The sequence below is a fragment of the Poromitra crassiceps genome (assembly GCF_964638095.1).
Source record: "Poromitra crassiceps genome assembly, chromosome: 3".
Classification (NCBI taxonomy): domain Eukaryota; kingdom Metazoa; phylum Chordata; class Actinopteri; order Beryciformes; family Melamphaidae; genus Poromitra; species Poromitra crassiceps.
The window spans coordinates 59,334,608-59,362,276 of record NC_139625.1 but is presented as its reverse complement, the minus strand read 5'-3'; the positions used below and the strand labels follow the sequence as shown (position 1 = coordinate 59,362,276).

Sequence of the window (27,669 nt, the reverse complement as noted above, 5' to 3'; positions counted from 1 at the left end):
CAGAACATGCTAAAAGCTCACTTTTTTTTTCTTCTGGTGAACCCAGAGACGTACATCTTCATTTTGAGGTATTGCAAATCACTTTGGTGCTAATAGATAATTTACTGTGGGTCTTGAAAGATGACCAACAATTATGAAAATCTTTGGCCTGTGCTAAATATTGGCAGTCCTAAACTGGCCATGAATGAGTTAAGGAAGCAGACTGCAGGGCATTTGAGCCATAAAGGCAGTTAGGAGGACTTAGGGAAAGACTGTTAAGGAAGCAGACTGCTGAGCATTTGAGCCATAAAGACAGTTAGGAGGACTTAGGGAAAGACTGTTAAAGGAGAATTAAGTTTTTTCTACACCCTGGACATGACGGTATAGAAGATATTCAGGTCCGAGTAGAGTCCTGGAACTGGCCAAAACGGGCGAAAATGGGGCATACGTAGTGGTAGTGGTTCATATCTCGTCCATAAATGAACGTCTAGTCTGAATGATCGGTCTAGTCTCCTCCGGGCTGCCTCAGGCAGCTTCGGGCAGCCTCAGTTTCCTCATCCGGGGTCTGTGAATCCAACAGAGGCATTCCTCCTCTGTTCTCAGCCGTGCAGCGCTTGTTCGTCCCTGGCCTGTTCTTCTCTCTCTCCTCGTCCGCTCTTCAATTTCGATTAGGTCTTCATCTGTAAACTCTGGCTCAAATCGATAAGGGCGGCCATCGTATTCAAAATCATCCATATCCTCGAAATCAGACAAATATTCTGCCATTTTTCACAAAATCTTCCAGGCACCTATTAGATACTCAGTAGTTGTAAACAAGTCGATAGTCATGGGAAAATGGCCCCAGTGCGCGGTGATTCCTGGTAGACAATAGCCAGGTAGACAAAGGAGTGTAAAGGAGTCAGCAGGAAACTCAGGAGACTTCAGCGGGACTTGGGGCGAGATTTGGATTCACAGACCCCGGATGAGGAAACCGAGGCTGCCCGAAGAAGCCCGGAGGAGACTAGACGGATTCACGTTCATTTATGGATGAGATATTATGAGGATATGAACTGCTACATTGCAGAAAATACGTTATTTACAGTGTGTACTACGTACTGTAGTTTTCGCCCATTTTGGCCAGTTCCAGGACTATTAATCGTGCGATTAACTATAGTTAATCGCGAATAATCACATCTTTGTATCGCACGTTTAAAATGCCATTATTTTGCATTTCAAAGTATTTTTAATTAGATATTAATCATTCTTACCAGTGTGTCGTGATTGGGAATCAAATGAATGCAAATAAATGTACTTTGTGATCTTGAATTTTAGATTTGGAATGTAGACAGGAGGTAATAATGTCTACAAAATATATCTAGAACCGATACTTCCGGCGGCGGCGCTGTGGAGCAGTCGAAACCCAAAATGACACAGCCGAAGAAGGCTGTGTCTGAGCTAAAAACGTTGGCACTTCCATGTGAATAATTGCTCGGTATTGGAAACTGTGTATTGATAACGTGTATATCGCGTGAAGCCATTGGAGCCGACCTCCCAGTGGTTAGAGGACCCGCGCATCCGAGACTCTGAAGGAAGAATGAGTGATGACTGATGAGTCTCGCGCTAGCTAGCTGGCTGCTAGCTGGCCGCTAGCTACTTTTAGGTGATGGCTCGCCTCAAACTCGTTGTACTTCGGTGATATTTTAATTCCGTTTTACACAAGGTGCAAACTACGGCTCTTGACTTGTCCACTCTGCCATTTGGGGAGTTTTTTTAAAGTAAAACGAGCCATTTAAAAGCATATTGCTGTCGTTCTTTTCCATGCCTCCTGCACAAGCATTAACGCGTGATTAACGCGTTAACGCTGACAGCCCTAAAAAAAACAGAATTCTCCTTTAAGGAAGCAGACGATCGTTGGAGTGATAAAGACAGTTAGGAGGTCTTAGGGAAAGACTTGTAAGGAAGCAGACTGCAGATCATTGGAGTGATAAAGACAGTTAGGAGGTCTTAGGGAAAAGATACAACAAGTGTGCCGGATATAAAGACCTTTGCTGCTCCGCCTAAATGGCTTGTGACAGTGTGGAAAATGTCTTTGTTCCGGTATTAAGCAGAGGATAGGATAGAAAGAGGAGAGAAGAGGATTGGACTAGAGGAGAAGACAACAGAAGAAGAGAAGAAGAAGACGAAGAAGAAGAAGAAGAAGAAGAAGAAGAAGAAGAAGAAGAAGAAGAAGAAGAAGAAGACGAGGAAGAAGAAGAAGAAGAAGAAGAAGAAGAGAGGCCAGTATCTAGAGACTGGAGAAGATAGATGATGTTGGGGGGGGGGGGGGGGGGGGGCTGAGGATGGAGAGAAGAGGAGAATAGCGGGGCACGGAGGGGGGGATAATCCGGGCGACTGGCGTGGTGTTGCGCTCGCCGGGGAGGGGATCTCTGTCTCTCTTTAACTGGATTTGGGTGAGCTGCTGTTTATCGGCGTTATGAGTCGCCAAGCGCTCCCTCTCAGCTGTCAAACCCGGCCTAATCTAATCAGGAGACATTTGCTTTCAACAAGCCATGAGTGCAGAGAGCACGCGGGGCGTTTGTATGTATTGTGCTGCGTGTGCCGGAACACGTGTGTGCGTGTGTGGACTGAGTGGTTTTACAGTGGGGTTAGCAGCTTGCAGGATTTGGGGGGAGTCTGCGCGAGTCCGGATATGGGGAGGCCATTGTGTGCGGCAGGCCGGCCGGCTAATCTTCATTACCGCACACAGAGAGAGCGGGGGGCCTCGGCTGGAACAAGGCACAGAGAAACAAAAAGAGCAGCGAGCAGAGTGAGAGAGAGAGAGCGAGAGCCGAAAATAACAAGAGAGGAGAGAGAGAGAGAGAGAGAGAGAGAGAGAGAGGGGGGGGGAGAGATAAAGGGAACAGTGAAGCGGAAAAACTCAGTGACTTCCTCGTTGTGCGGCGCCAGTCAAAAAAAAGAGGGGGGGGGGGGGGGCGCTCTGTACTCCAATCACGTCCGCTAACCGTGAAGTGTGACTGTGGCGCCGTGCCTGAGCTGATAAGAGCCAAAATGCAGCCCCCCCTCCCCCTCCTCCCCCTCCCGCCTTCTCAGTGGCTGAATAAGAAACAGCTCCGTACTGGCCGGTAGCCCTGCTGCCTGCATGCTGCTCTCTGCTCTCTGCTCTCTGCTCTCTGCTCTCTGCTCTCTGCTCTCTACTCTCTGCTCTCTGCTCTCTGCTCTCTACTCTCTGCTCTCTGCTCTCTGCTCTCTACTCTCTGCTCTCTACTCTCTGCTCTCTGCTCTCTGCGCTCTACTCTCTGCTCTCTGCTCTCTGCTCTCTGCGCTCTGCTCTCTACTCTCTGCTCTCTGCTCTATGCTCTCTGCGCTCTACTCTCTGCTCTCTGCTCTCTGCTCTCTGCTCTATGCTCTCTGCTCTCTGCTCTCTGCTCTCTGCGCTCTGCTCTCTGCTCTCTGCGCTATGCGCTCTGCTCTCTGCTCTCTGCTCTCTGCGCTCTGCTCTCTGCGCTCTGCGCTCTGCTCTCTGCTCTATGCTCTCTGCTCTCTGCTCTCTGCTCTCTGCGCTCTACTCTCTGCTCTCTGCTCTCTGCGCTCTGCTCTCTACTCTCTGCTCTCTGCTCTCTGCGCTCTACTCTCTGCTCTCTACTCTCTCCTCTCTGCTCTCTGCTCTCACTGTGCAGGTGTTGGGTAACACACTGGCGCGTCGTCTCCGGGGTTTGCAGGCTCTCCGTCTCTCGTGGCGGTGCTGGAGCGGAGGTCAGGGGGTCAGAGGTGAAGAGCGAGAAGCGAGGTCACACAGATGAACCGTGGGCGTACGGGTAGTGCAGTGGTAGATTCCCTGCCTACCAACACGAGGGTCGCTGGGTCGAGCCCCCGTGTTGCCTCTGGCTTGGCCGGGCGTCTATACAGGCACAATTGGCAGGGAGGGGAACTGGGAGGAATCACATGATCCTCCACGTGCTACATCCTGCCAGTGAAAGTCCTCGCTGTCAGGTGAAAAGAAGCGGCTGGTGACCGCACATGTATTGGAGGAAGCATGTACTAGGCTCCAACTCGGAGGGGGTGGAGTAACAACTGGAACAGCAGGGGGAATTGGCCAAGTACAAACGGGGAGAAAACTGGAGCGGAAGGCTGATGCGTCCCGACGCGAGGTCAAAGACGTGTCGAAGTGTGTGTCTTGAGGTGTGTTTGTGTGGGCGTGTGCAGTTATGCGAGAGTGTGTGTGCTTTACACGCGTGTGTGTGTTTATGTGTGTGTGTATTCCAAGACCAAGCAAACAGGAGGCGGGCGTCTGTCGTTGCGTCTTTACTCCCGCGGCGATGCTTTCAAAAAAACAAACCTGAGCGACGAAGATTAGCCCGAGCTGCTGAAAACGTCTCCTCCTCGCCCACCGCTACCACTGCGGGCTCTCCTCCAAGAGATAGGGGTGGAAGTGTGTGTGTGTGTGTGCTGTGTATGAGAGAGGGAGAGAGAGAGAGAGAGCGAGTGTGTGACTGAACTCACTCACCCCTCTGCGCCGAGCGTCTGGCTTTTCAGCGGGAGGCTGACGCGGAGTGCGAGCACTTTTCACCCCAATTTCATCTTGACAATGTAAGCCTGCTCAGCGGAGAGGGAGCGAGACGGCTGGAAGCACTGAGAAAGGTGTTAGGAACTCATTGACTTTGGCCTCTACCTTTGCGGGTGTCTGTGTGTGTGTGTGTGTGTGTGTGTGTGTGTGTGTGTGTGTGTGTGTGTGTGTGTGTGTGTGTGTGTGTGTGTGTGTGTGTGTGTGCGTGCGTGTGCGTGTGTGTGTGTGTGTGCGTGCTCTTGCATTGCTATAGCAATATGTGTGCATAAGCACAGGGCTGCAGCGTTCATAGGGGGGTGATTATAGGGCAAAGGGTTAAGGGCAGAATTAACGTTACGTTAAGATTTGAGGTTAGAATGTTTTGAGGTTAGACGCGTTGGAATGAATGTGATTTAAATGAATGGAAGGTCATCACAATTACACATTGGTGTGTGTGTGTGGGGGGGGGGGTGTGCGTGCGAGCACGTGCGCGCGCGTGTGTGTGTGTCTTAGGGGGAGGGGAGCTGGGTTGTTTTGACGACAAACAGCCATGCCAAAGTGTTGAACTGCATGGCTAGCTGGTTGACTGGTTGATGGGCCGGCTGGCTAGTGGCATGGCAGTTCAAGCCTGAATGACTCAGAAGGGCGGAGATTCACACACATGCACGTGCGCACACACGCACACGCGCGCGCGTGCGCGCACACGTAAGCACATACACACAAACCTGCTTCACAGAACCTTGTAGAGGCACCTTAGACTTTAGACGCTAGGGCCCGACCAAAGATTTTCCTGGTTGACTAGAGCAGTGGTTCTCAAATGGGGACCCCCGGGGACCCCCAGGGGTCCGTGACACTTTGCCAGGGGGTGGTTTTTAGGAAAATAAAAATAAAAACTTTTTTGTTGTTGCAATTGCTTCATAGTTCAATGAAAATATTTTATGCTTTAAATCTAAAATGGTTCATGGATTACATTCTAATCTAACAAACCTATCAATTTAAAAGTCAAGCACGTTACCATGGAAACAATTAAGCTTAGCCCAAAATCAGAATGAGGGGGTCCCCGGTATATTTTCTATCTTGTAAGGGGTCCTTGGATGAAAAACATTTGAGAACCTCTGGACTAGAGGTCATGCGAGTTCAAGCCACTTGTCGACTAATCTAATTATATATATATATATATAGGGGGGGGTTTTCCAGTGAGGCAAGGGAGGATGGTCCTCCTCTATTAGATGGGGGATTTTATATAATAATATTTTTAATTATTATTATTATTATTTATTTTTTTATAAAATATCAATCAAATGTGTTTTTTCTGATGTGCAGATGCTCATTTTTTCATTCATTATATTCTTAAAATGCTTCAACAACAGTGATACCTGTAGGGCACTGATGGAAAGGAGAGCTCCATGCAGACAGGAGTCTGGCCCGGCCTGCAGGGGGTAGGTAAAAAAACATTACCCCTGTGGGCGTTTATTTATTTGGTAATTTATCTAATGCAAAAATATGATTGGTTGAAAAACACTTGCAATTCACAGAGAACAATGTGAGAGTGATGTGTTTTTCCACCAATCAGATTTAGCTGGAGCTGAACCCGCCCCCACCAATCAATACCAAACAATTAATTTATTCAACCTAATTGGTTGTTGATTGGATAGATTGCTAAGATTGACATTGTATCGTCCACTGATGAATGTGTCTCTCAACGCTGAATCAAGTAGGAAGTGAAATCCACTTTGCTGTGATGACCTGACAGGAATGATTTACGACATTTACTGACGACTATAGCAGCATATTATATTTCCCCCTTATTTTTATTTACTTTTTATCAAACAGTAAGTGTTCACAAGCCAGACAGTCGTTGCATTGGATTACGAGCCAAAACGAGTTTCGAGTTGGGGCCGCGCTACGGCGGGATACTGGGATATTTGCAATGTCAGAAAACTGGAATATTTGCAACGTCTCGGCTGCAGCGGTTCCACTACAGACGGCATGGATATGCAAGTAAGTCAATTGATTTCAAGTTAGCCGGGCCTTCTATTAAATTCGGCGTGGAAATGGTTCACCGAGCATCGCTATTTTTGTTGTATTGATGTTTCATGCTGTAATTTTTCCTAATTAAACCCGCAACCTTAAATTCCCACATTTTTAAACTGAATTTGGCTCGTAAAACCATCGCTGACTCCGAGCCCCCTTTTTTAAAGTGTGAGTGGTAATCTTTATACCATATGAAAGTAGAAGAAATAAGGAATCGATTGGGACGAAGCATGTCAACCTAGCATGTCGGGAAGGGGGTGTAAATAATGCTCCAAAGTTGATGAATTGGAATGTAACTAAACAAGTATGTTGATAGTGCAAGGGAAGGCACACTCTGGTTCCAGATGCAATAAAGTGTAATTTAACGCTATTTGACGACAGTTTCGGCCGTAGCCTTTGTCAAGTCTCATACAAACACAGTGCAAGACAGGTGGGCTGATTGAATGGACAACACCTGTCTTGTGAAAGCACACCTGAGTGTGATTACAATGACATCATAGGATCAGTCATGCAGTAATAGGCTACATTTTCGGTACTGGCGCAGCTTAATCAAATATATATATATATATATATACGTATTTGACACACCCAGGTCACGGCTGCTTGCGGTAGTGGGCACCAGTGTCTGCGGGTGGGAAGCGGGTAGAGATGGAGCGATTGCATATCGCGAAATTTCATATCACGATTATAGTGACCAAAATTATCACGGTTATCAGTATTATCACGGTTTGTTAAAATGTGCTGAAAATGTTCAAAAAGTACTAATACACTCACAGAAATCATTTCACCAAGTTTTATATTGAAAACTCAGACCCAAAAAGGATTGATACACTCACTGAAATCATTTTTCCAAGGCTGCATGTTTGCATCTGGGAGACTGTTGCCAACTTTGGTTGATGATGGACAGTATTTACCATGTTTTTCAAAGCACTGTAATCATGGTACCATGGTAATCCCGGTACCATGGATTTAATGATCATGAAGATTTGAAACGGTACGGTTATCGTAAGGGATTTGATCACGGTTATCATTAAAACCGGTTATCGTTACATCCCTAGAAGCCGGATTAAGGGTATGTGTCCTGGTCGCTGCACTAGTGTCTCATCTGTTCGGTCTGTGTGGGGGGAGGGGAATAGCATGATCCTCCCTCACACTACATCCTGCCAGTGAAACTCCTCGCTGTCAGGTGAAAAGACACGGCTGGTGACTGCCCATGTATCGGAGGAAGCATGTGCTAGTCTATAACTCACCCCAGATCGGCAGAGGGGGTGGAGCAATAAGCTTGGCAGGCGGAATTGGCCAAGTACAACTGGGAGAAAATGGGGGCAGTCCGAAAAAACTTGATAAAAAAGCATACTTGAAACAATCCTGTATAAGTAGCGTAAACAATAAACATACGTTCAAGTTACAGAAAATAAGGACTCCACTGCTACCAACACACACCCCACATCCACACTGCTACCAACACACACCCCACATCCACACTGCTACCAACACACACCCCACATCCACACTGCTACCAACACACACCCCACATCCACACTGCTACCAACACACACCCCACATCCACGTCCCCCCCACGTACGCCCCACGCCCACGTCATGCCCAATAATACAGTACGTGACGCTGAAGCAGTGTGTACAGCACAGTACAATGTACAGTACTTTGTGTTGTTGTGTGAACAACACTTTCGGAGTTTGATTTTGTTTTCCCCTGCGACGGACACAATGAAAACTTCTCCAATCATGACTCTTCTCGTCGACTATAGGGGGCAGCCCTATTAGACACACACACACACAGATGCAGACACACACACACACACACACACACACACACACACACACACACACACAGACACACACACACACACACACACACACACACCACACACACACACAAACTCTGTCACAGAACTCCTCTCTCTTTCTGTGTCTCTCTCGCACTCTCTTTCTCGCTTGCACATGCACACACACACATTTTCTCTCTCACTCTCTCGCTCTCACACACACACACACACACACACACACACAAACTCTGTCACAGAACTCCTCTCTCTTTCTGTGTGTCTCTCTCGCACTCTCTTTCTCGCTTGCACATGCACACACACACATTTTCTCTCTCACTCTCTCGCTCTCACACACACACACACACACACACACACACACACACACACACCCACACACACACACACACACACACACACACACACCTGCTCCACTGAACCTTGCAGAGAAAATAGGTGCCTTAGACAGACTTTAGACACACACGCATGCACACGCACGCACACACACACACACACGCACACACACACACACACACACACACACACACACACACACACACACACACACACACACACACACACACACACACACACACACACACACACCCGTGAAAATTATTGATGTGCTCTCTTCTAAAACAGTGGCTGCTCCCTAAAGTATTCCTGGCAACATCACGGGCTGAAAATAGCTTCCGACCCAAATAACTTTCCCCCGCCGGAACGGGGAAGGAGCCAGACCACAGCCCCCGGCGACTGCCTTTACTAATTGGCATCATTTTACAATGAAATAATAATATGTGGGGCAATAGAGTGAATAACACACAGCAGTAAACTGCCACACACTCACACAGAGACGAGCGGGGGGCGATTTGAGGCGGGGAGGACAGGAGAAGCCTCCCCTCTCGTTAGCATAAGTTAGCACATCCACTCCCCTGGATTTATGTAAGGAGGGGATGTGATTAGATCAAACATTTATGCAGCCGTCATCCTTTTAGCCCAAAGTGAAAAAACATGTTTTGATGTTACGAACCCCCATTTGCTAAGATTTCGTTCCCATATGAGAAGAGTTTTGTTATTTAGTGTTGGATTTTAGAGCTGTCGGCACTGTACATGGACACAAAAAGCAGTGAGAGTGAAACCTATGATCAGACATTACACATTGTCTAATTTGGGAGAAATCCTATAGGCTTACTATTGCTCATTTTGCTGGTAACCTTCCGAAACTCCCTGAAGGACTCCCTGAAGGACATGGGAAGCATGCACATACTGTACATTCACACCATAGCCTGTAAAAAAGATGGACGTAGTGAGTGCGACATCACCCATTGTTTGTGGACTCCCGTTTTCAAGTCTCGGGTTTAGCATTTTGCCCGCTGCCATCTTGGTTTTTGGGAGCCAGATTAAGCAACGTCAATTTGGACAAGAGGGGCTGCAGTGCCGCCTGCTATTGGTCCGTGATCGGCGAGCTGCGTGATCACTGGACAGGCAACCTGTCAATCACCCCCAAAACATAGTCTTTTTTATTGTCTATTTTACTCTAAACGGGTGAGTGTAAAAAGAAAAAAAACAATAGAAACCAGGTTGTAAAGTCGGGTATTTTAACAGCCAGCCTCAAGTATTCGAGGAACTACATTTTCCATACTTCTGCATTGGCCTCAATTTTCAGGAGCGGAACTTGGGGCTTGATTCACACACATATGCAGGTGACCCGTGCAGCAGTGCAGACGTTGGGACTGAGTCCAACAGGCACATTGCTTCTGTGTGGCTTTCCCTGGCCCTGTGGTTATGTCAACCACCCAAACTCCCAAGTGACATCAGAACATGAACACGGTCCCGACTTTCACACGCAGTGGCAAATTGCACAGCAGAGAGAGAGAGAGAGAGAGAGAGAGAGGGAGAGAGAGAGAGAGAGAGAGAGAGAGGGAGAGAGAGAGAGAGAGAGAGAGGGAGAGAGAGAGAGAGAGAGAGAGAGAGAGAGAGAGAGAGAGAGAGAGAGAGAGGGAGAGAGAGAGAGAGAGAGAGAGAGAGAGAGCAAGGAAGACATAAACACAGATGTCTTTTGGCAGCCCAGTTCTTAATTAGCGCCATGAGATCCATCTAATCTTGGGGTTCCCAGCCCATCATTAAGGCTAAAACACACACTGCTCCCCTCACATACCACAGCAGAACAATGGAAAGCAGAGAGGTGTGCTGTCACACTGATGAATGGCTCTTCCCACCGGTCTCATTAAAGCACTGAAGGCCACTTCCCAGGCCATTTGAAGAGTTAAGCAGAGTGTAACATCATCTCACCCCTCTGTCCGTCTATCTAAGCAGAGTGTCAAATCATCTCACCCCTCTGTCTGTCTGTCTAAGCAGAGTGTCAAATCATCTCACCCCTCTGTCCATCTATCTAAGCAGAGTGTCAAATCATCTCACTCCTCTGTCTGTCTATCTAAGCAGAGTGTCAAATCATCTCACCCCTCTGTTCATCTATCTAAGCAGAGTGTCAAATCATCTCACCCCTCTGTTAATCTATCTAAGCAGAGTGTCAAATCATCTCACCCCTCTGTCCGTCTATCTAAGCAGAGTGTCAAATCATCTCACCCCTCTGTCCGTCTATCTAAGCAGAGTGTCAAATCATCTCACCCCTCTGTCTGTCTATCTAAGCAGAGTGTCAAATCATCTCACCCCTCTGTTCATCTATCTAAGCAGAGTGTCAAATCATCTCACCCCTCTGTCCATCTATCTAAGCAGAGTGTCAAATCATCTCACCCCTCTGTCTGTCTATCTAAGCAGAGTGTCAAATCATCTCACCCCTCTGTCTGTCTATCTAAGCAGTGTCAAATCATCTCACCCCTCTGTTCATCTATCTAAGCAGAGTGTCAAATCATCTCACCCCTCTGTCCATCTATCTAAGCAGAGTGTCAAATCATCTCACCCCTCTGTCCGTCTATCTAAGCAGAGTGTCAAATCATCTCACCCCTCTGTCTGTCTATCTAAGCAGAGTGTCAAATCATCTCACCCCTCTGTTCATCTATCTAAGCAGAGTGTCAAATCATCTCACCCCTCTGTCCATCTATCTAAGCAGAGTGTCAAATCATCTCACCCCTCTGTCCGTCTATCTAAGCAGAGTGTCAAATCATCTCACCCCTCTGTCTGTCTATCTAAGCAGAGTGTCAAATCATCTCACCCCTCTGTTCATCTATCTAAGCAGAGTGTCAAATCATCTCACCCCTCTGTTCATCTATCTAAGCAGAGTGTCAAATCATCTCACCCCTCTGTTCATCTATCTAAGCAGAGTGTCAAATCATCTCACCCCTCTGTCTGTCTATCTAAGCAGAGTGTCAAATCATCTCACCCCTCTGTCCATCTATCTAAGCAGAGTGTCAAATCATCTCACTCCTCTGTCTGTCTATCTAAGCAGAGTGTCAAATCATCTCACTCCTCTGTCTGTCTATCTAAGCAGAGTGTCAAATCATCTCACTCCTCTGTCTGTCTATCTAAGCAGAGTGTCAAATCATCTCACCCCTCTGTCCATCTATCTAAGCAGAGTGTCAAATCATCTCACCCCTCTGTCCGTCTATCTAAGCAGAGTGTCAAATCATCTCACCCCTCTGTCCATCTATCTAAGCAGAGTGTCAAATCATCTCACCCCTCTGTCTGTCTATCTAAGCAGAGTGTCAAATCATCTCACTCCTCTGTTCATCTATCTAAGCAGAGTGTAACATCATCTCACCCCTCTGTCCGTCTATCTAAGAAGAGTGTCAAATCATCTCACCCCTCTGTCCATCTATCTAAGAAGAGTGTCAAATCATCTCACCCCTCTGTTCATCTATCTAAGCAGAGTGTCAAATCATCTCACCCCTCTGTTCATCTATCTAAGCAGAGTGTCAAATCATCTCACCCCTCTGTCTGTCTATCTAAGCAGAGTGTCAAATCATCTCACCCCTCTGTCCATCTATCTAAGCAGAGTGTCAAATCATCTCACTCCTCTGTCTGTCTATCTAAGCAGAGTGTCAAATCATCTCACTCCTCTGTCTGTCTATCTAAGCAGAGTGTCAAATCATCTCACTCCTCTGTCTGTCTATCTAAGCAGAGTGTCAAATCATCTCACCCCTCTGTCCATCTATCTAAGCAGAGTGTCAAATCATCTCACCCCTCTGTCCGTCTATCTAAGCAGAGTGTCAAATCATCTCACCCCTCTGTCCATCTATCTAAGCAGAGTGTCAAATCATCTCACCCCTCTGTCCATCTATCTAAGAAGAGTGTCAAATCATCTCACTCCTCTGTCCATCTATCTAAGCAGAGTGTCAAATCATCTCACTCCTCTGTTCATCTATCTAAGCAGAGTGTAACATCATCTCACCCCTCTGTCCGTCTATCTACTCTCGTGGTCCCATCTTTTTCCGTCAAGGGTGTATGATGTCAATAGTCATTTCAGTATACTTTCCCCCATGCAGGCTCTGGCATAGGCTAATCCCAAATCAAACTAAATTGTTTTGAGGCTACAAGTCATGTCTTATTCAGACGACTTAGCACTGCAGGTCCTTGATGCACTGTAGATACCCCATAGCTTCTGGGTCATTTGGGACCCAGTTTAATCTTCTGGTGACATTGCCATCAGTTCCTAACCCCGTCTTTGAAAGACACTACATCCGTCTATCCCTCACTATCCCTCACTATCCCTCCATCTGTTTGCCCACTCCGACTAGCCGTCTGTGCGTCCTCATGCTAATCGCAGTATGGAGCTGCCAAAGCAGACACGACACGTTGCATTCAGAGTCAATGATAGCGAGCAGAGCAGAGGCAGAGATAGAGAGAGGGAAACAGAGAAACAGAGATGGCTAGCTCGATAAAGGAGGGAGAGGAAGACGGAACAGCAGCAAAGAGTGACACCGGTGAGAGATAAGGAGGAAGGGACCGGAGGGGGGGACGGAGGTGGGCAGAGTGATGGGGAGGAGGGGGGGGAGAAACAGGGGGATCGATGGCAGAGAGAGGGATGGAGAAAGAGAGAAAGCGAGGGGAGACAGAGGTCCCGACACAGTGACTGGATGACCGGCCAGCTCGGGAACTTCCACGTGACGGAGAGCATCGACCAGAACAAATGGAAAAACACCAATGCTTTTGCATGTCGGGCAGCCGCACGACTAGTGCCGAGGACTGGGCATGCAAAGCAGTTGGTGCTTACGTAAAGTACGACAAGGTATCCTAGCTCTTTCTCAAGCCTCTCCCCCATCCTCTGACATGGTAAAGTGCCGTCCTTATGGGTTTACTGAGTCAAGCGGGTGTAACAACCTTTTTAAATGTATTTTTATGAAAACACGCTCTCCCCTTAACAAGTCAGCAAGGTCTCGCATTGGCAATTCAGCTGTGATCTTTGCCAATGACTGTCTGGGTGTATAAACTATCCGGCCTGGGTTTTCGGAGCGCGGCGCGTCCTTGTGGCTGTCACCGCCGAGAGCTTAGGACCGTGATTGATGGTGGATTCGGATGACAACAACAAGCAGTGGTGTTTACTCAGGGCAAATTGCCCTTGTCCCCCCCCCCTTCTAAACCGCGTTCCATCTCTCCCTCTCCCCCTTGGTCTCGGGTGAGGGATGGTCCACATGGCCAGCTCTGCTTTCTGGATGGCTAGAAGTCCCCTGAGGTGGGATTAGCCTCCCCGGACTGACAGCTACACAAACAAATAGTGCCAAAGCCGCCCCCCTTCCGCTTGCCAAGGCTGCCTAGCAACAGGTAGGCAGTTTGGGATGTAACGCTTGGTATCTCACAGCCAATGAGCGATTTAAAATGCCTGGACATTGTCTCAATGCTATTATCACAAGGCAATGGCTCTCCAAATATCTGAGCAGGCTGGAGAATTCAACCAATTGTGGGCCAAGTAGGAGGATACAGAGGAAGTAACCAAGGTAACCAAGCATCACTCGAAGCCTTTACAGTGTTGTCAAAGAGTATTGAAGGCAAGAGTCAACAATTTTTTCACAACCGCGCTACTGCCATTTTGGCCTGGGGGGGGGACACCTCTTGCCCCAATGCTACAACATCAGAACGTTCATCAGAGCAATGACAGCCAATCAGAGGTACTCCTCCAGGCCCAAATGGCTGATTTGCTGTGTGCTGATGTTGCAATGGAACGATGAATTAGCTGTCACTTCTTATCAATGTAAGTGACTTTGTGTTGCTCAGCATTATGCTTTTAAGTCTGATTGCATATAACTATAATTAGGTACAACTTCTTGAAGAGAAACTGACTTTAAATACGGGTTACACCAGGGCAACTCAAACAGAGTGATATTCAACTGTGACTCTTCTCTGAGTATGTCAGAAAGACAGCGAGAGAGAGAGAGAGAGAGAGAGAGACATTCATGAGATAAAAAGAAAGGGATAGAGAGAGAGTGAGTCCGGTAGTGATTCCTAAACATAAAACGGATGCTTGAGGACCCCCTGCTCTCTCTTTCCCTCTCTCTCTCCTCCCTGCGGTTGCCAAGCCGGATGGTGGCAGCGGAGCATGTCGGATCACTGTAAGGCGCTTCCCCGATTTCGCCTCAAATGATGTGAAAGTCATTGCCAAGCCATGTGTGCCGGTGTGAGGCGGAAAAAATGACTGGCTCCTCTGCTCACTGTTAATCAAACCCGGGGTGGCGGAGCGCTTCGCGAGACGGACGCCATACATAAAGATGTGCTTGTTCACCACGCTCCCCACCACACATCCACCTTCCACCCTCTCCTCCCCCCCCTCCCCAGCCTCTTCTCTCCTACACAAGGACCCTAAAAAAGAAGGATAAGACATATCACTCGTATCATTGGGGCCAGTTCTATTGAAGTGAATGGGGTGGGTGTGGAAAGTCCAACTCTAAACCATCATATCTGTGTCGTTTCACCTTTGATTGAAAAATGCTTCCACCAGATTAAAGGAAATGCATTTACGTGATGTTGACTGATGCCCCGTTCGGTCATGTATCATGATGTAGTTAGCTAATCTAGCTCTATTTTGGATTCAACAGGGGCTTGAGTTCAGCTATATGCAGCTGCAGGACAGAGCCATGATCTGTTTGAGACCAATAATAAGGAAAACCAATGGGCACATTTACATAAAGAAAACACATCAACACCACATAATGTGGTGGAAGCATTTTTCAATCAAAGGTGAAATGACACAGATATGATGGTTCATAGTGGGACTTACCCTGCCTGCCATTCACTTCAATAAAACTGGCCCCCAAGTCTGGCCCCAAAGCAAAATCCGAACGCTGAGGTGAGTGATGTCTTATCCTTCTTTCTTAGGGTCCTTGCTCCTACACCTCCTCCTCCTCTATCACCTCTCCTCTCTCCGGGCGGGGCAGGCGTGTGACGGGGGCCAGTCACCGAGGCGTCAGACAAATGGATACATCCTCCGCCGTGCCTCTTTCATCAGCGCCTCGCACCTTTTCATCAACGCCCATAAAGCAGGAGCGGGCAACCTATCACCAGCAATCACTTCCCGGGCCGCCTGAGTGATGAGGCGGAGGGAGCGCAGTTCTTATGGCGAGGGATGGATGTTAGTGGGTCAGGGGGTCGCGCACACATCTCATTACACACATAGACATACACAAACAGTGTCTCATACACTAGCGCGGGAGGGTGAAACGCACACACATTTACACACACACACACACACACACACACACACACACTCACACACACACACACACACACACACGCACACACACACACACACACACACACACACACACACACACACACACGCATGCATGCATTCATAGATACATGCATATTGTACACCAGGCAAAAGCTTGGACACACATATTTATTTTTACTACTTTTCATGTTTTATAATCCTATTCACCTCATTTGCCCATATCAGGACGTCATTTTGTAATTGTTGTTTGGTTTTAGACGCAGAAGTAGATTACTCCCACCTTTATCATTTTTAGACTTGCCAAAAAGCTGTTTTCAAGCAAAAGAACAAACTGTTTTTTTCTATTCTATTTTTTTGGATGAGAATGTAACATTCCAGATTTGTGACCAGTTTATCAGAATAACGCCTATTTGGACATTTTTAACGAGCAACGAAGACTGAGTCAAGCCGGTCAAGGCTGTTTGACCGGTCGGACTAGCTAGTAGGCTATCCGTCAACCCCTACTGTACTGGCAGTGAGAAAACACTGTTGACGTGCTTTTGTAACTAATGTTAAATGCCGACCGGGTACAGCCATCGGTTCCTCGCAGCAGTAGGCTAACGCTATGGACATGTAACTGAAGTTGGCCGCAGTGTAGCTGCTGAATGTTGCCAAACTTCATCCATAGTTTACAGTTTACAATCCAACCGGCCGGCCGGCTAACGCTGAACCGGAAGAACAAATACAATTGCGTCCGACACGGAAGAGAAAAAGTGGGCGTGGCAACATAAGGTGAATAAAGTGAAATGTCTATCTGTGAGTGAGTGAGTGAGTGAGTGAGTGAGTGAGTGAGTGAGAGAGAGAGAGTGAGCAGAATTGTGTTCGGCCACAGCTATGCCATTTTTTGTGCGATCGGGCTGAATCTTTCAGGAAGTGTAAAGAGCACCCCTGCGAGTGACCTAATGAACCCAGATTTTTTTATTCAGTAATTAGGGCCGAGTAAATGGGCAAAAATGGCAAATTAGTGGCCCAAATGACTCAAGACAGGTTCAGCACCATGGAGAGCTACAAAGTGGAGCAGCACACAGGTGAGCTGAGTTGTACTATCAGCTAGGAAAACCCTCTTGGGGGTCTGGGGAGGCCTGACTAAATGGACAGTCACACAGGGGCAGGTATTATGCTAGTAATAGTAAATAACACAAACAGAAATATGCAGTGACCAAAAAGTGTTAAAGAAATCTATCTTCTATTTTAGATTCTTTAAAGTAGCCGCCCTTTGACTTGATGTAAAGGCAAAGGCTTTGGGAAGAAATTCAAACATAGACATCAATTTCACAATTTAGATTTGTCTAATAAACAAATTTCAAGCATTTAAGCATAAGCCTTACATAGTGCATTCAATCGGGTGTGTCCAAACTTTTGATTGGTAGTGTACACACACACACACACGCACGCACGCACGCACACGCGCGCGCGCACGCACGCACACACACACACACACACACACACACACACACACGCATGCACGCACACACACGCACACGCGCGCACGCACGCACACACACACACACACACACACACACACACACACACACAGACAGACACACATGTTATGTATGAAGAGCATCGTCTCGGCATTATATGAACCAGTATGAAGTTAGTGTAAGTGATGCAGGCTATGGGCTGACAGGTAGGCCTAACTGCTACAACTGCTCTCCAGCAAGCAGCAAGCACTACTGCTTACTGTAGCAGCCTGATTGAGTTTTTGCTGTTACAGCTCATTTGTTTGTTTATACTAATTAGATAAACTCATGACTCTATTATCAAAGCCGGTTTCCTTTTCAACTCCTGCACATTTTTCCCCTAGACTTTCCGTATTGAGTAATAAGCTTGCATTTGAGTACACTTAAGGTCGTCTGGCGGAGATGGCGCATTGTGTGCCTCCCCACAAAGACTTCCTTTCATGCCTCGGTGCATCATGGGGTTGAGCCATGCCTCGGTGCATCATGGGGTTGAGCCATGTCAAATGGATGTGGCCTCCGTCCTCGAGATATCTGACTGATATCTCGTTAGAGGCAGGCAAACAACAAATCCACTTCATATACGGCATCTGAGCGTCACGAGGAAATGAATAGCAGCGAAAGGAAAAAGTGCATGTGTGTGTGTGGAGATGACTGTACTAGTAACCAATAATCAATCAAATGAAAAATGATCAAGCAAATGCCTGAGCTGTATTGTACGTTTGGGTTCAAACAGAGGAGAAGGTGTGTGATGCAGCATCACTACCTTCCATGGTGTTTCGAGAGGCTTTGTGAAAACAGGACCAGATGTCAATTAGACTGAAAGGGAATTAACTCGATTTCACTTTGGGGGGCATCCAACCTTGATTCCTGCCTTTCCGTGTCAAACACTGACAGCTGATTTGACAGTTCAATAAAGCCACGGGCAGGAAAAGGCCACCAATAAGACTCATCCCAATTCATCCGTCCTCTCTGATCCACCTCTTGCTCCGCGCGCAGGATACTAGCCTGAACTGTGCCGGGCAGCTGCCAATTTGATTTGATTTTGATTTGCATAGAGAATTTACATCAAATAGCAGTTGAGTAAAAGGTTGTGCCAAAAACAGAAGATATGAGAAGTGTGGTTTATGACAGTAAAAACATCATACAACATCAATAACAGGATTTACAGCACACCTCTACACTTCATTATCATCACTGAATCTCTGCAAACGCACAGGTCCTGCACTTATACAACAGCTCTGCAGAGATCACAAATCCATAGTGTGCTGATTCTATATGAGGAAGTGGGGAGAGGGAGAGGGAGAGGGAGAGAGGAGGGGAGGGAGAGAGCGAGAGAGGGGAGGGAGAGAGAGGGAGAGAAAGGGAGAGAAAGGGAGAGAGAGAGGGAGAGAAATGGAGAGAGAGAGGTGGGAGAGAGGGAGAGGGAGAGAAAGAGAGTGAGAGGGGGAGAGAGACAGGTGGGAGAGAGGGAGAGAAAGGGAGAGAGAGAGGGAGTGAGGGAGAGAAAGGGGGAAAGAGGGGGGGGGGGGAGAGGGAGAGGGAGCGAGGGAGAGAAAGGGGGATGGAGAAAGAGGAAGAGAAAGAGAGAGAGACAGGAAGGAGGGGGCCGGTTGGCTGAGCTCCCCGGCCTGCCTGCCGTGTGTGAGAAAGCAGCTGTGGCCTACAGAGGATTACATAACACACTGAGACACATGCGCACGGACGCAGACACACGCACGGACGCATATGGATGTGCGCTCACACATCATGCACTGCACATATATCTATATATACACACACACACACACACACACACACACACACACACAGTTACCCTTATGCATACATACACGCAGCTGCACACACAATTTCTCAGTCTGTCCCTGTTCTTTCTCTATTTTTCTATCTAGAGCTGCAGTGATTAATTGATTAATTGATTAGTTGTCACTATTAAATGAATCTGCAACTATCTTAAATATCGATTAATCAGTTTGGGAGAAAAAATAAGAAAGAAAAGTCTAAATTCTCTGATTCCAGCTTCTTAAATGTGAATATTTTCTGCTTTCTTTACTCCTCTATGACAACAAACGTAATATCTTTGGGTTGTGGACAAAATAAGAGAATTGAGGACATCATCTTGGGCTTTGGGAATACTGATCGACTGATTTTTCACCATTTTCTTTTACATTTTATATAGACCAAACAACTCATTGATTAATCGAGAAAATACAATGGAAATAATCGTTGGCAGCGCTATTTCTATCTCTTAGTCTCTATATTCTTTTATACATCCCTCCATCTCTCTCTCTAGCCCTCCTCCTTCTCTCCATCCAGGAAGAGGCTGACACAGAGGGACCCGGGTCACCGTGCTGGCCCTGACACAAGGGACCCGGGTCACCGCGCTGGCCCTGACATAAGGTACCCGGGTCACTGTGCTGGCCATAACACAAGGGACCCGGGTCACCGTGCTGGCCCTGACATAAGGTACCCGGGTCACCGTGCTGGCCCTAACACAAGGGACCCGGGTCACCGTGCTGGCCCTAACACAAGGGACCCGGGTCACCGTGCTGGCCCTGACATAAGGTACCCGGGTCACCGTGCTGGCCCTAACACAAGGGACCCGGGTCACCGTGCTGGCCCTGACACAAGGGACCCGGGTCACCGTGCTGGCCCTGACACAGGTCACCGTGCTGGCCCTGACACAAGGGACCTGGGTCACCGTGCTGGCCCTGACACAAGGGACCCGGGTCACCGTGCTGGCCCTGACACAGGTCACCGTGCTGGCCCTGACACAAGGGACCTGGGTCACCGTGCTGGCCCTGACACAAGGGACCCGGGTCACCGTGCTGGTCCTGACACAGGTCACCGTGCTGGCGCTGACACAAGGGACCCGGGTCACCGTGCTGGCCCTGACACAGGTCACCGTGCTGGCCCTGACACAGGTCACCGTGCTGGCGCTGACACAAGGGACCCGGGTCACCGCGCTGGCCCTGACATAAGGTACCCGGGTCACCGTGCTGGCCCTGACACAGGTCACCGTGCTGGCCCTGACACAGGTCACCGTGCTGGCGCTGACACAAGGGACCCGGGTCACCATGCTGGCCCTGACACAAGGGACCCGGGTCACCGTGCTGGCCCTGACACAGGTCACCGTGCTGGCCCTGACACAAGGGACCTGGGTCACCGTGCTGGCCCTGACACAAGGGACCCGGGTCACCGTGCTGGTCCTGACACAGGTCACCGTGCTGGCCCTGACACAAGGGACCTGGGTCACCGTGCTGGCCCTGACACAAGGGACCCGGGTCACCGTGCTGGTCCTGACATAAGGGACCTGGGTCACCGTGCTGGTCCTGACACAGGTCACCGTGCTGGCCCTGACACAAGGGACCTGGGTCACCGTGCTGGCCCTGACACAAGGGACCCGGGTCACCGTGCTGGTCCTGACATAAGGGACCTGGGTCACCGTGCTGGCCCTGACACAGGTCACCGTGCTGGCCCTGACACAAGGGACCTGGGTCACCGTGCTGGCCCTGACACAAGGGACCCGGGTCACCGTGCTGGCCCTGACACAAGGGACCTGGGTCACCGTGCTGGCCCTGACACAAGGGACCCGGGTCACCGTGCTGGCCCTGACACAAGGGACCTGGGTCACCGTGCTGGCCCTGACACAAGGGACCCGGGTCACCGTGCTGGCCCTGACATAAGGGACCTGGGTCACCGTGCTGGCCCTGACACAAGACCCGGGTCACCGTGCTGGCCCTGACACAAGGGACCCGGGTCACCGTGCTGGCCCTGACACAAGGGACCTGGGTCACCGTGCTGGTCCTGACCGTAGCTTTAACAGCCCCGTGTGGAGCGACCTCAGCCAAATACCAAACACTCCCATCAGTCTGCATCCTTAGACTCCACCCCCCCCCCCTTCTTCTTTGGGACACCACAGCTCTTTTACCCACTTCTTCTCGCGTCTGTCTATCTGTGTACGCGCGTCGTCACTCCCGGGGGGGTTTCCAGCCCACCCGACTGTGAAATGTGAAACCCTGCGGCGGGGAGAATGTGCGTGCTCTGCAACTTCTCCCCACCGCCTCGCCATCCCCCCGTCCCCCAGACGGAGCCGTGCACGGGACGGACGGGCGCGCATGTGTTCGCGTGTATCTGAGCACACATATGGAGGTCGTGCTGAAGCGACATGCACATAATAGACATCCACATATCCACAAATAGAAGCCCGTAATGCACCGTGCGCCAACATACAGCCATTTTGCTTGGGTAGGCATCACTACGCTGGGTAGGCAGTAGGCACTAGGCACTGACCGTGTGTGTGTGTTGTGTGTGTGTGTGTGTGTGTGTGTGTGTGTGTGTGTGTGTGTGTGTGTGTGTGTGTGTGTGTGTGTGTTGGAGGGTATGGAGTGTGTCCCGAGGTCAATGACAGACAGATCGGTGGTGTCCTGTTCCCTCCTGGCCATCAGGGTCAAGTGCTGTGGAGGAGGGCACATCATCCAATAGAGCCTGAAGGCAGGTGAAAAAATCCTATCAATTCCGCCTGAAATTCAATCCAGCTGTTACATCTTTGAGACTGTAAGCAACTACCTGCACCAATATGCCAGTATCTTTTCCACACTAAAGCCAAATTAGGCTTTACCAGGGTGAATCCTAGGGGTGGGGGCAAAAATCGATACAGCATACTGCATCGCAATATTTTACGTGGCAATATTGTATCGATACACGGACGCCAAGCATCGATCTTTTAAAATCGCGATAATATCGTATTGTGACTTAAAGAAACACTCCGCCGATTTTCAACCAGCTTTGTATCATTACAAAATCAGTAGTATATCCGAAAACTGTACAGTAGCTTTGCAGGCATTCATTTAGTTTGAGAGTTGATTTGAGTTAAGTTGTGGACCAGTGATGTCATTCATGCACAAATGACATCACTGGTCCACAACTTAACTCAAATAACTACCAGACTAAATGAATGCCTGCAAAACTGTTTACAGTTTTCAGATCTGATTTTGTAATGATACAAAGCTGGTTGAATATCGGAGGAGTGTTCCTTTAAAGCCCCCATCCAGTGTATTTTGTTATTTTTAAGATATTTCATGTGTTGCTGGGTTTTGCCCTGGTCTACTGATTAGCCACAGTGTTTGCCAGTGTGTTTTGTTGACAAAGTAATAAAAATAAGCTTTTGGTAAAAACGGGTGATGACGTCAGACATTATAATTTCTGAGGAGTGACGTATCATAGACAAATACATTTACAGTAAATACCCTCTTATACCGTTTGCTAGCTGTTAGCCGTTAGCCGCTATGTTTGCAAACTAAGTTTTCACTAGGTTCAAAATGCCGCCAGTAACTTTTAACCAGTTTGAGTCACGCTCTTTCCATAAAGTTAATCAGCTTTGATATCTGTTGGCCGGTTTGTTGACAATAAGCGATATTTTGGCTTCTAAAATAAAAAATTTCACTTAGATATGAAACAGTATGGCCGTTATACTTCCGTTTTATCGCAAAGAGTATACTGAAGACAAGATGAGAAGCTGTTCTGCTTCTTTTACAACAGTGCATGCAGTCATTATTTTGCAGTGGAACATGAGTGGAACAAACTATTAGGCTTTGGGCCCTATCTTCGTACAGGCGATATCCCATATTTACGCTTGCGCACCTGTTTGCGCGTGCCTTAATGCAGGCAAGATAACAGTCAGTAGCAAAAAAAAGCATCCCCACCTCACGGGAGCATAATTGTAATGATTTATACAGAAAGAAAAACCTCACTGTTTTTAAGTTAAAAGGGGGGGGGGTCATGTCGGGAAAGTAGTGCCGGCTACCTCTTTTCCTTCCAAAAAGACCAATTATGTGCATTTTGGATTAATATTTCATCATGTGGTGAGTACCCGAAGCACAACATGTATTTTGGCGCCATGAGATGTGTGTTTTGGCAGATTTTTAACAGCTGTACCATTAGCCTCCATTCTATGGCAATACTAACTTCACGACTGTAGCTCACTGTAAACTGAGCGGACAGTGCCATTAAGGCATGGTGTATCTTGGTTATGTGGGGGGGATGTGGCAAATGAGCTAAACTTCCAAAAAAGTGGTGTATCCTTTTAAGTGACTGTCAATAGTCCGTCTGACACCGCATGGAGCTCGGAGGAAAGCCATTCGTTCGTTGCACCGCTTTGAGGCACCAGGCTGGATGTGTTTTATGAGCTTCCTCCATGAAGGGAGATCGTTGCTTTTTCTGGTGGCTGGGACCATAACTCGTGGGACAATAACTCTGCCGAGTTTAGGAGTATAGTAGCACTTCATAAGGTGGCCAAGAGTGCCATCTATCGCATGGCGGTGAAAACACGGATTGACGTAAAAACACGTCAATGAGTTAAGTATCGTGATAATATCGTATCGTGGGGCCTCCCCACCCTTACATCGTACCTATGAGTTTTCCTTTGAGAACATAATTTGCAGTTGAAAAAAACATAATAAATTGCAATATATCGCAATTATGTTATCGCAAATACTCTGCATATCGCAAAATGTTTGAAATGTGAATAATACGGTATCGTGCCACTCAGAGGAAATCCCAGATGAAAATCAGAATGACGAGCAGGGGAAGCTGCAGCCCAGATCAGACATCTCTGCTAGTCAAACGATGCGAGAGAACGTGTCCATTTTGCTTTCAGCTAAACTGGGCTCCAAGTCAATCCTGCTGTTTGTTCCAACTCCGAAAACGACCAACTGTAGTGGGATTTGGAACAAGACAACGCAGTTCAGTTTGGCACCGTTTTCGGTTCAATAATGGAACAAATCGCAGCCACAAATGTACCATCTGCAGACCTCCAAAACACTTTCCTCCTATTCCACTCCCCCTCCCCCCAGAAGCATCTGAATCATGCCTCAGACACCAACAGGGGACACAGTCATCATTCTTGCCATCGCATCTCAGGGAGCCATTTAGGGCCGACCACAACGGCCTCCTATCTCCCCATCAGACACCGTAAAAGCATCAAATCTGAATTGTGCCTGGAACACAGAGGGGATTGCTCAAACCATCGGTCTCTGCTATAGGCAGAGCTTTTAAAGCCAGCCACAAGTCACGATTCCTGTATTCAGGAGGAGCCAATGGCATCTTCCATGTCTCCACAATGAACAGAACGAGGCTTCACCAAAAACACGTCTGTGCTGGAGAGAGAGGATTTCATGTGTGGTATGAGTCCTATTAATCCCTGTGTTCAGAAGGACACAAGGCAATCTTCTCATCCTGACACTAAACAGAACAAGGCTGGCTTTCAAAAAATACATCTTATGTCTGCCTTATTTATTCCATTGACTTGTAATGGTCCTTATTTATTCCATTAACTTTTAATGGGACACAAGACTAACAAGGCTCAAGATCCAGGATCCAAGTTCAGGCACATTGATAGAAAGAGGTCTTTTAAATGGGATCAGACTGAACCGTGCATATTTGTGACACAGTGGTTAAACAAAAAAGGGCAATCCCTAGAAAAAGTTCAGTTATTTGCATTTGTAAGCAGAAATGGCAAGAGAGGGGCAAATAGGCTTACATCCCTGGTAACCAGGATCTAGATATCATCAGGCTTTTCGCTGTGACATTTCTTTCTTCAAATGTCATCTGTTTACCTGGGACTAAAGCTGCAGGTAGAGTTCAAGAGTTTACCTCTAAAATGACAGAACCACTATGTGGAAAAAGTGTGACTTTCTCTTACAAAATGAAAAAGAAATTATGCTAGTTTATTTTCCCGGTCCCGGTCACTGCTCCACCCCCTCTGCCAATCTGGGGAGAGTTGTAGACTAGCACATGCTTCCTCCGATACATGTGCAGTCGCCAGCCACTTCTTTTCACCTGACAGCGAGGGGTTTCTCTGGCAGGACGTAGCCCGTGGGAGGATTACGCTGTTTCCGCCAGACAGACTGGGCTTCCCACCCGCAGACACAACCAATTGTGCCTGTATCGGCGCCCGGTAACACGGGGGCTCGAGCCTGCAACCCTCGTGCTGCAGGTAATCAACCATTGCACTACCCGGACGCCCTGTAATGATGTTTTTTTCTTCCAAAATGGATACTGTCTTTTGGAACTGAGCCATTGGCTTACTGTTGCCTTGGAGCGGTTCAGCGTGGTCGAATGAGCTGCAGAGTGCAGACAGACATTCCAGTCAGAGCAGACTGACATTTGCAGTCTAATAAGATATGAGCCATGTCAGCCTTACCTACACAGCCCTACAGCACCATGCAATTTTCATTAGGCGTTGATTGTAATGTGCAGTGTGTGGGTGGGATATGAATGATACAGGAGAGACATCCAGTGCATATTGTACATGTAGACTCCTGCAAATTTACAATTCACTGACAGTGAGGGGGGAAGTCGGAGACTTGCTATGAAAGGATGCGTCAGTGTGTGGCTAACAGTGGGATGCCAATTAGGCTGGCTGGCCACAACGACTGACTGGATGCCTGGTCACACACCGCCGTCTGTGTGTGTGTGTGTGTGTGTGTGTGTGTGTTTCTCTCTCTCTCTCTCTCTCTCTCTCTCTCTCTCTCTCTCTCTCTCTCTCTCTCTTCCTTTACACATGGGACAGGGGAGAAGGGAGAGTGGGGGGGTGGGGGGGGGGGGGGGGGGGGGGGGGGGTAAAGCTGAAGCTCTCATTGCATGAACAATACCGGCATCAAATTTCCATGCAATGATTTTTGCCCGGTCAGTCAAGTGCAGCAGGAAAGCATTATCACCACCAGCAACAGTAGCAGCAGCAGCAGTAAAGCAGGTGGGCCCTTTCTCTGTGCTTACACACTGCAAAATGAGGGTTCAGTGGTCACATAGAACCATAATGACATCTTATATTTGTTTAATAGAATGAAAGAAAGTGGTATTAGACAAGAAAGAACATGCGCACACAATGTGATTCTTAAAAAGCTAATTTAATACCGCAGAAAATGTCAATCTTAAAGGGTTCTTCACAGCACCATAAAGGTTCAAACCCAGTGTGATAGAAAACCCATCTTTATAGGACCAAAAAAGGGTCCTGCTGTTATGCTGCAATTGAAAAACATTTGCTACTACAGTATAATGTGCAAGCCTATTTTAAGATTGTTAAATGTATGGAAATTACGCGGGGTCACAAGCAAGCCTTAAAATACAAACATAGGCTACTTTATATTGGGAAACTGTATCAGATCGGACTGATATCAACAGTGAGAGATGTGATAGTGTGTCAGAGAGGGAAATAACTGAGAGCAGTAATGGCCATGCAAAGTGCCAGTGCGCGTCTCCCCACGCATCCATCATCATTCATCACCATGTGGCGTCCTGGCTGCCTGCGTGGACTCCCTTGTGTTTCGGTCATTTCTCCATATTCATCCAATGAATTTGAAGAAGTAATAGTGGTTGGGGGGATATGGAATAAATATGGAAGCGAAACCGCATGATATCCCACTCATGACAGCTATTCTCTCCGCACAGCACCCCCCCCCCCCCCCCCCCTGCATTCAAAGACATGTTACAAAGACAGACATGTTAGGGTATCTATTATGAATAAGACCGGGGACTTTGGAGTGATCTGGGGAGGCGGATGTTTTATTCACCGCCGATTCCGTCATCTCTATTATGGTCTTCAGCTTCTTCATCTCGCCAAAACGCATCTGACAGCTTTATTACGCGCAGGGTTAAAATAGCCGGCGTGCGTTCATATCTTATCCACGCTGCCATCGCTCTCCCATTTAAACACATGCGAGTGATATATAAAGCATTTCATATCCGTATTTCTCCCCGAACTAGAGAGCCATGCACGCTCTGGGGAAAGTTGACGCCTGCATCCCGAGCGCACGAAAGCATGAGCGGTCGGACTGTGCATGGTTCTCGCTCGCTCTGAACGAGGGGTCCATCGGCTAGAATGGAAAGTTATTAGACGCTACCTGCTGCCAGTTTTCCTCCAGCGACGGCATGGCAGAGAAGTAGCCGGTGTCGTGGACGAGCTGAAGTTCCTGAAAGATACCGTGGTTCGCCAAGACATCCATGGTGACGCTCCGGGTTATGGAAAAACGAGAATGATCCACAAGAAATAGACCTCCTTCTTCTTGGCTGTCAGACTTACATCCACTTCTTTCGCATTAGTCCATAAGATGAAATTAATTGCTGAATTGATTGAGTGTGTTGATGCGAAATCTAGCTGCTGGAGTCCCGGTACCTGCGCGCATTATCGGACTTTGTGCGTAAAAGAGACTGGAGGTGATGGAGGCTCCAT

General features: G+C 48.0%; 1 protein-coding gene across 1 annotated transcript in view; it reads right to left on the bottom strand.

Moving 5' to 3' along the window:
* klf7a (Kruppel like factor 7a) overlaps positions 1 to 27,442 on the bottom strand; it is a gene marked incomplete at both ends in the record, with an annotated part of 66,251 nt that extends 38,809 nt beyond the window's left edge. The window contains 1 exon segment of the mRNA XM_083632814.1: positions 27,341 to 27,442. Coding sequence (XP_083488940.1) covers positions 27,341 to 27,442 — 102 coding nt within the window.
* Positions 27,443 to 27,669: the final 227 nt, after the last annotated feature.